Source organism: Sinocyclocheilus rhinocerous, unplaced genomic scaffold (genome assembly GCF_001515625.1).
Source record: "Sinocyclocheilus rhinocerous isolate Xijiao unplaced genomic scaffold, SAMN03320098_v1.1 scaffold993, whole genome shotgun sequence".
NCBI lineage: Eukaryota > Metazoa > Chordata > Actinopteri > Cypriniformes > Cyprinidae > Sinocyclocheilus > Sinocyclocheilus rhinocerous.
Window position 1 is genome coordinate 1549574 of NW_015639771.1, and position 9800 is coordinate 1559373.

General features: G+C 37.8%; 1 protein-coding gene across 4 annotated transcripts in view; it reads right to left on the reverse strand.

The window, feature by feature from the left end:
- Positions 1 to 9571, reverse strand: part of LOC107751739 (kinesin-like protein KIF13B) — a 46415-nt gene extending 36844 nt beyond the window's left edge. For 3 of the 4 annotated variants that reach the window (XM_016567498.1, XM_016567500.1, XM_016567496.1), the window contains exons 1-2: positions 6778 to 7662; positions 2754 to 2838 (exon numbers count right to left, since the gene is read on the reverse strand). In XM_016567498.1, the coding sequence (XP_016422984.1) occupies positions 2754 to 2838; positions 6778 to 6847 (155 nt within the window). In that variant the 5' untranslated portion in view covers positions 6848 to 7662. Of the gene's footprint in view, positions 1 to 2753; positions 2839 to 6777; positions 7663 to 8374 lie in introns of those variants that run through there. The other variant, XM_016567497.1, reaches the window with a different exon arrangement.
- Positions 9572 to 9800: the final 229 nt, after the last annotated feature.

Here is a 9800-nt window from a genome sequence, read left to right on the forward strand (position 1 = left end):
ATAATCCGTAATTATGTCCCCACTGGATGCAACAAATGCCTCGTTTAAAGTGGCTTTTAATGTTTGTCTCATCACTCCGGACAAGGCATCACAATATGGTAAGGGCGTAAAATTTCCGTCACACGCTTGAGGTATTCAGTATTCGTAAAAATCAACGTGTTTCAGAAAGGCGGGGCATAGAGGAGAAACAATAATGTACAGTATGTGGAAAATAATGTTTTTTTAACCTTAAACCGCATAAACACATTTCATTACACCAAATACACAATATAATGTTCTTTTTAGCAACATCATATGACCCCTTTAAGATATCGAAGGTATCTGAACCTGCTTTTGAAGATGTTTCCACACAAATATAAGAATGTGACTAGTGCTTAAGGCATCTGTGCATCACTGCAATCACTAATAGAGCTCCATGTAAAGGAACAGTGATACACAGAGTAGTGATTCCTCTTAGAAACAGTGCAGAGTCCTCAACACACCTGAACTCATTCTGACTAGTGCATGTCTCACTGATTTCCTGCCTGCCAAACACGCCCTGTCTCTCCAGTGCTCTTTCCTGTGTTTAGGTAGGATGGTCGTAGTCTTGATGTGTTAGCAACTCCTTAAATTAACAAAAGAACATAATCTGTGAGAACAGAGATAAAAATCGAACACACGCCTTACATTAAAGGGCACAGCTGCGAAATACTGTTAATAATACTGAAACAGTAGGGAGTGACAAGCAATTATTAATTTCTAAAAATGATACAGTACCTGAAAGGGACTTTTCTAAAACTACGATATTTCTATCTATCTATAGTCATAAATACAATGATTTGTCAGGCATATACAAGCTTCTGGTTTAGAACAAGATGCTTATTGCTCAAGCCTGGGTGTGTTCAATGCTCAATCCATCCAAAACACCCCCGGGAGCTGGTTGCAAACATAAAACCTTTCAAATGTCATTTTCTTTCATTAAAGCAAATGGACAGGCACTAAGATTCATTCAGCCTGAGTAGGTGATGCCATCAGACATGCTGAGAGCAGTACAAGCACACAAAGGATTGAAAGACGAATATACACTGACATATAAACACGGCCTGTGTAGGCATCATAAAAGCATGGTCTGGAATGCATTGTAGCACCTGACAAATCATAATTAATATGAAATGCCAGCAATAATCTGCATAAGCAAGGTTATTTTGATCATGTGAACCTTGCCATTTGAGGCATCTGCATAGCAGGGGCCATTAACAGGGCCGGCGATTCAGCGCGGCACGACACATGAACTCAGCACCGCAATTAAACTGTCTGTTGTGCGAAGGCAGCAGGCAGCTCGACCATTCACTTCCAAGTTTAAAACCTGTTCAACCTCTGTCTTTGTTTGCACTGCACGACAAGAGAAAAGCAGAGGGAAAAAAATAATCACGCTCTCTTGTTTACCCGCCATAAAAGTCAGAGGAAATGTTTATGGCCGACAGATGCTAAAGCTAGCTTGTATTTTCCCCTTTTTCCAGACACAAGAGCTCCTCAGCTATGGATGACCTAGGGTTAACCCTCCTTCTGCGTTTCCGTGACAACAGAGGGCAGAGAAAAAGAGAGGAAGTCAGATGGAGGAGAGTTATGTCCCGACACACGGCAGGACGGCGCGAACAGCAGGCTGCGTTAAAGAGAACTGCACGTACACATTCCTTTTTCCCTCAGCCCCCATCGTACGAGCCGACCGACCGAAACCGACAATGATACACGCGCTCTCAAAGACCCTGCTCTCAGCTAGCTTACAAAGGGTCCAAAACATGTAATATCTGATTGAGAGAGGAAGAGAAACAAATGCTGCTCTTGGTTGGAATGGAATACTTGTGTACAGCATACTACATGCTTCTTGATATACAATGAATATTACTATTTAAAAAGAAGTTTGTGAAGAAATAAGTATTATGTCTTCATAACATTTTAAACAGTATTATTTTTAAAGGAGTAATAAAACATGGATGTTTAATTCCTCAAATGCCTTAATTCTTCATCTTTTAATCCAATTTTTTGCATTCTTAAACTCAATCCGATAAAATAAAGAGTCAAGAAAAGGATGTTATAAACAGCAGCAGATATTACTTCTGCTTCATTACTCTGGAAAAGGAAGGCCAAATTGAGTGAAAAGCATTGTGTGATACAGTAACCACTGCAGTATGCAAATGTAGTAGGTCATTGTGCATTCTTCATACTAGTACTATGCTACTCCGAAACAAATCACAATGTTAGTAAATCTACACTACCATGCAGTTTGGTGTCAGTACGATTTTTAGTTTTTGAAAGAATTGCATTTATTTGGTGAGGGTAAAAATAGTAATATTGTGAAATATTATTGCATTAGGTTTTCTATTTTCATATTTTTATTTGATTAAGCAATTTATTCCTGTGATGGCAAAGCTGATTTTCAGCAGCCATTATTCCAGTCTTCAGTGATACAGAAAACATTCTGATTCTGAATATTCTGATTTTGTGCTCATAAACATTTCTTATTATTATCAATGTTGAAAAGAGTTGTGGCTTAATATTTTTGTGGAAACCGTGATACATTATTCAGGACTCTTTGATGATTAGAAAGAAAAAGCATTTATTTGACATAGAATTTTTGTCTTTACTGTCACCTCTGATCAATTTAATGCATCCTTGCTGGATAAAAGTATAAATTTCTGTATAAATAATAAAATACCTTGCTAAGCCCAAGCTTTTGAACTATACTGTATGTCAGATTTTCCAATTCAACTTACCTGGAATCTTTCCCCAGGTTTGCCGGGTACAGATGTGTTTGATTCCCCTCCATTTCCACAACACATTTTGTGTTCAGGTCCTTTTCTGTTGGGGGGAAGAAAAAAAAACAAATGGAGGCAGGTTAAAGATCTATATGAGTTTTCAATTTATTTATTTTTGTGCTGTGTCACAAGAAAAGAAACAGGTTGTTGGAATATTAAAAAGTATCCAAAGCCACTAAACTGATCAGATGAAGCATATATCCTATGTAACTTCCACTCTAAATACATTTGTCCCATCTCTGTCACTTAGATGACTCTAACAAGACAATCGTATGACCTACTGAGTTCAGAAAAGACTGAAATCAAGGGTTTATTTCACAGCAGGAGAAGATGCTCGAGGACGGAAATTAAACGAGCATTCTGACAGAGAGTTTTCTTGAAATCACCCACCACTATACAAAACCAGTTTTACAGACTCATGTGTAAAGCCATTTCAGGACAATCCCTTGACAGGCTGTTAACTACATTAGCAAAAAAATCTGTGAAAATAAACCGATGATTCTACTCATGCTAGATGCCATATGTGAATCTTATTTATAGCCCTTTTAATCAATGATTTTGCCAGCCAAGCAACAAATTCGGATTTCACCAAAATTTCATTAAATTATTTCAGTGTGAAAGTGCAACAAACCCATCAGCAGGTCATGAGATGATACAGTTCTCACATGCTAAAATAATTTAAAGTAAATATCAATATTTTATGTCCAATTATGTGTTGATTTGGAAAGTAGCCATGTAGTGGGATAATGCATGATCTGTATTTTGCAAAACTGACCAGGTTAAAATGTGGCATACACTGTCTTGTTTTTGCATTGCATTATTCGGTTTTAAAAAAGTGGAATAATTTGATTAAATTTAGGAAAAAATTGGACCAAATTGAATAGCTGGCAAACACAATTAAATAAATAAATTAATTAATTGAATAAATAAATAAATAAAACAAAACTATTTACATGCACAAATACATGAAAATAATTAAAGTTTTTTTAGTCCTTTTTTAACTCACAGAAAACATTTCGTTTTGGTTGTAAGACCAAAACCATGGTCAATGAGCACAAGATCCTGTGACAACACAGCACCAGCTGTATAGTTTAAGTGACACTTCCATGAACTGGCACGAAACACTCTCACACAGGCCAAATGCCATTGGACCATCCTTACTGTTGGACCCTGAGATTGGCTCGGGTCTCAGCTTGGTCAGAGCCTTCACTCTGACAGCAACAGCGGAAGAACCTGCAACAGCATTCCTTCAAACACTATGTCGGCAGCAGCCAGTTGCTAAAGCAGCTTCCGGGTCCAATAAATGGACTACAAATAAAGTTTTGCAGTTCGGTCAGCTGAAAGTTTATGATGCACTGCTGACTGCTGACAAACAAAAGGAGCGGCCTAATACTAACACACCCAATCCGACGGCATGTCTGAAACTAGGGATGCACCGAATGTTCGGCAACCGAAATTATTCGGCCGAAAATAGCCGAATAATAGCAAAAAAAGCTATTTCGGTGTTCGGCCGAATAAGCGAAAAGATCGAATAAATTGTACCGAACAATGATATGGCGCGCACTCTTTATTATGCAGCACACACGTCAGCAGTGTGGAAGCATTTAAACTGTCGGAGAAAGACGCAAAAATCATTACAAGCACCGACAGCGTAATAATAATACATGCCTGATTCAAGAAGGGGGTCTTGATGGCCAAAAATTTTTATTTTACTAACTTATTAATTTTAAGTTAAATTGTGCTTTGTTGGTATAGTGTCTGCTAGAATGTTAAAAATGTTCAGTGTTAAATATTTTTAAATTGTTGTTTTGTAATTTATTTTTTTTCTTTGAAAAGCAAGACAAAACAGTAAAAAGCACATTTTGGCTTTTTAATTTATGCAATGGTGAAAAAAAATTGGGCAAAATACATGGGGGAAAAAAACTTGAAAAACCGTGTTCGGTATTCGGCTCAGTGTTTAATTTTGTTCTGGTTTTGGCTTCGGCCAAGAATGTTCATTTCGGTGCATCCCTATCTGAAACCACCAAACTCTGTATACTGACAACAACAGGGAAGTGGAAAGCATCTGCAGCTGACTCAGAAATCCTTGGAAAAGATGCACTCTGATGCCACACTAGCTGTAACAACTTCCTGTTAGAGCAGGAAACCTCCCAGCACTGGTGGGCCAAGGTCCAAGGAGGAGACCCATCTGGATTTACCACAGCTAGCCAGTCCAAAAATCTGAATTTCCTGCATTATGTCACTCAGGTGAGAGCGATAAGCACATGTTATCTTGGCAACAGTGACGAACTGGAAAGACTGACAGAATCCTGAACACAATAACACAAAAACCAAGCGACTATTTATCTACAGTGAACAAAAAGCAGTGACAATGCCCTGCAGCTCATTTCTATAATTATTTGCATAAGTTAATGGAAGTAAAACTATTAATAATGCACGGTTCAGTTAGTTACATGAAACTGTAACTGCATTCTTCAGGCCATACGAGAAGTGAATGAGGCAATTGGTGTACTCAACTGATGTGGTGAACCGGGAAATCATTAACTATTAAACCCCTATATCCCTTTATCCACCGAAATGGTTTTGAGAAATTATCTTTACATAGTGTTAGGATTTAATATGAACATTTTCTCAGAAGGACCCAAACTTATTTGGCCATGGAAACATGTTCGGTTATGCAACGCTGGCAAATAGTCCATTCAGACTCCCTTCCTGCCTTTGTCCAAAACAGAGAGAGAGACAGCGCAAGTAAAACAGAAAGTTAAGTGTAATTTAGAGACTTTCAAATACAAGTTCTCTGTCGTATGAAATAACATCTGAAAAATCTTTAGAATTGGAATAATACAATAATGAAGGTCACAATTCCAGCATTGCAAATGGAGACTGGGAAGTGTTTAAAAGGATATGTGACTCTGAAAGCTCACACAGGTTGTCAGCACACGATCAGTGCTTGAGTCTTGTGACCAAATGTTACGCTCCAGTCGGACACGTGACCGCGTCACTACAATGTAGCAAATATTTCACTCTTCCGTGGCTTTACCAAGACACACGTTCATCCACAGCAAGATGTGCTTTAATGTCATGCGTTCATGTGAATGACATGCAAGTAATCATGCAAATCATCTTGGAGAAGAAGAAAAGGTGAAAAGAATTTAACAGTATGCATGACATTGATGAGGTGTCCTATAGACAGATAGATGGATGGAAAGAGAAAAAGATGTTGCATGTATCATATAAACAGAGTTTCTATGGCCACAGAAAACCTGGAAACGGGTAGTTGACAACTTCAAGCAGTATAACATGTTATAATTGATCTCAACCAATCCTTCTATAAATGTTATATGATTGATTACATGTATACATATACACTATATTAACTTAACTGAATATCCTTTATGTAAAATAAAAAAGTTTACATGTCATCTGACCTATAATAAAGTTTAAATAGATAGATAGATAGTTTTTCACCAAGACAAATTCCTTGTGTGTGTAAAATTACTTGGCAATAAAGCTCTTTCTGATTCTAGATAGATAGATAGATAGATAGATAGATAGCCCACATTTGGGTCATGTGACCCAACACACATCATTACTGGCATAACAAATTCCTTGTGTGTGTAAAATTACTTGGCAATAAAGCTCTTTCTGATTCTAGATAGATAGATAGATAGATAGCCCACATTTGGGTCATGTGACCCAACACACATCATTACTGGCATACACATACATGCATATAGATAATCCAGCATGGCCTGATCAGGACTTTCTCAGAACTTTCTCAAACTCCATGTTTGTTTCTTCAAACTCTACTGATCACAAGATTAAAAGGCCGTGTCACAAAACATAGTGTGCTGACTAGATAGACAGCTTTTTGGGGATCACGGGGACGATTCAAACGTCCTGGAAAGAACTACACTGGGTCTTGAAATACAGCCTGCTTGTGACCTGTGATATCAAGTGACAGAACTGAAACTCGACTCACCTCTCCGGTTCATGGGCCGGACCCGAAGCGCCACCTTCACGTTGGAGTCGTTCAAATTAGCGTCGCCCATGATGTATGTCGATATATCCACGAGAAGACGTGTTATAAAACGATCGAAATGCTTCCTGACAGCCTCGAGTTCATAAAATAAAACTCATCTAGATATGCCCGTCACAGGAGTCCCGAATAATGTGTGATATGTGAAGCGTGTCGTGTCCAACAATGGCCAGCATCGTCCTTACTGGGTTGATTTTCTCCGTTTTGAACGGCACAGTTAAGACATTGTCGCTTTTAATAATGTAAAAGAAACGTTTAGTGGAATGTCTTGACAGCTGGAGATTTCGTTGGATCAAAAACAAGAGTCGAAAGCAAAGCCAGCTCCCTCCTGGATTCCTGTCACACTCACAACTGGGTCAAACTGCAAATGTCAAGACTTTTGTCCAGCAGGAAACTGAATAACTAATAAGCAGGGTTTAAATAATTCATGCCTGGCTGTGACAGTCTAACAACCACATTTTGCTTAAAGGAGGTTTTGCATTTAAAAACAAAAAACAATTAAATAATATATCCCTGCAGGTGTTTTAATCCAGGGAAACACTGCAGACCTATTTAAATGGTGATTTAATCGTATCTATCTGGGTAAAGTGCAATACAGGCAAATCTGTATAGTGTTTATCCAAAAATATATCAAACAAATAAGACAATGTTAGCAATGCACAGGATTATTAGACTAATATTAGGCGATCAAATGCTGATCTGTCAATGCAGCACTTTAACATGCACAAAATGCCAAACAAACCGGTTTTAGACAGAAAGACCATAAATGTAAACGTCAACGACAGAGAAAAAAAACCATAAAATAAAAAAATCCTAATGTGGCAGTTATTTCCGAAATCTGATCTCGAATTGTTGAAATGGTAGTAGTCCTATAGACAGATAGATGGATGGAAAGAGAAAAAGATGTTGCATGTATCATATAAACAGAGTTTCTATGGCCACAGAAAACCTGGAAACGGGTAGTTGACAACTTCAAGCAGTATAACATGTTATAATTGATCTCAACCAATCCTTCTATAAATGTTATATGATTGATTACATGTATACATATACACTATATTAACTTAACTGAATATCCTTTATGTAAAATAAAAAAGTTTACATGTCATCTGACCTATAATAAAGTTTAGATAGATAGATAGATAGTTTTTCACAAAGACAAATTCCTTGTGTGTGTAAAATTACTTGGCAATAAAGCTCTTTCTGATTCTAGATAGATAGATAGATAGATAGCCCACATTTGGGTCATGTGACCCAACACACATCATTACTGGCATACACATACATGCATATAGATAATCCAGCATGGCCTGATCAGGACTTTCTCAGAACTTTCTCAAACTCCATGTTTGTTTCTTCAAACTCTACTGATCACAAGATTAAAAGGCCGTGTCACAAAACATAGTGTGCTGACTAGATAGACAGCTTTTTGGGGATCACGGGGACGATTCAAACGTCCTGGAAAGAACTACACTGGGTCTTGAAATACAGCCTGCTTGTGACCTGTGATATCAAGTGACAGAACTGAAACTCGACTCACCTCTCCGGTTCATGGGCCGGACCCGAAGCGCCACCTTCACGTTGGAGTCGTTCAAATTAGCGTCGCCCATGATGTATGTCGATATATCCACGAGAAGACGTGTTATAAAACGATCGAAATGCTTCCTGACAGCCTCGAGTTCATAAAATAAAACTCATCTAGATATGCCCGTCACAGGAGTCCCGAATAATGTGTGATATGTGAAGCGTGTCGTGTCCAACAATGGCCAGCATCGTCCTTACTGGGTTGATTTTCTCCGTTTTGAACGGCACAGTTAAGACATTGTCGCTTTTAATAATGTAAAAGAAACGTTTAGTGGAATGTCTTGACAGCTGGAGATTTCGTTGGATCAAAAACAAGAGTCGAAAGCAAAGCCAGCTCCCTCCTGGATTCCTGTCACACTCACAACTGGGTCAAACTGCAAATGTCAAGACTTTTGTCCAGCAGGAAACTGAATAACTAATAAGCAGGGTTTAAATAATTCATGCCTGGCTGTGACAGTCTAACAACCACATTTTGCTTAAAGGAGGTTTTGCATTTAAAAACAAAAAACAAATAAATAATATATCCCTGCAGGTGTTTTAATCCAGGGAAACACTGCAGACCTATTTAAATGGTGATTTAATCGTATCTATCTGGGTAAAGTGCAATACAGGCAAATCTGTATAGTGTTTATCCAAAAATATATCAAACAAATAAGACAATGTTAGCAATGCACAGGATTATTAGACTAATATTAGGCGATCAAATGCTGATCTGTCAATGCAGCACTTTAACATGCACAAAATGCCAAACAAACCGGTTTTAGACAGAAAGACCATAAATGTAAACGTCAACGACTGAGAAAAAACCCCATAAAATTAAAAAATCCTAATGTGGCAGTTATTTCCGAAATCTGATCTCGAATCGTTGAAATGGTAGGAGATCCCACAGCTTCTGATGCGAGTTTGTTGAATTTTGATTTCTTTTCAGGCTGGGTCCAACTTCACGAGCTGATTAAAACAATGGTGCTGCTCTACATTCCCATCCAGCTCGGTAAATCTTCAGGATTAATTTCCAATATGACGGAGACAAGACACCAGTCTTCTACAGAATTAGCGAATCCAGGAAAATAAAGATAGGAATGATTTAAGGACTCCAGCATGGACCTTACGGTCGTAATAAGCAGCCGCTTTATTTCAGGACTGAGCAGCGTGAAGCCAGTGATGTTAACGGTGATCTATGACGCCCAGGGGAAGTTTACATTTCAAAGTAAAAGTCCTTAAAAATAATAACACAAATAAAACATATTCACCCATGTATTATTATTATTATTATTATTATTATTAATCACCAAAAAAATCACCAGTCATATAATAATAATAATAATAATTATTATTATTATTATTATTATAGCAGTAGTAGTCGTACTATAAGCTTTTTTTTA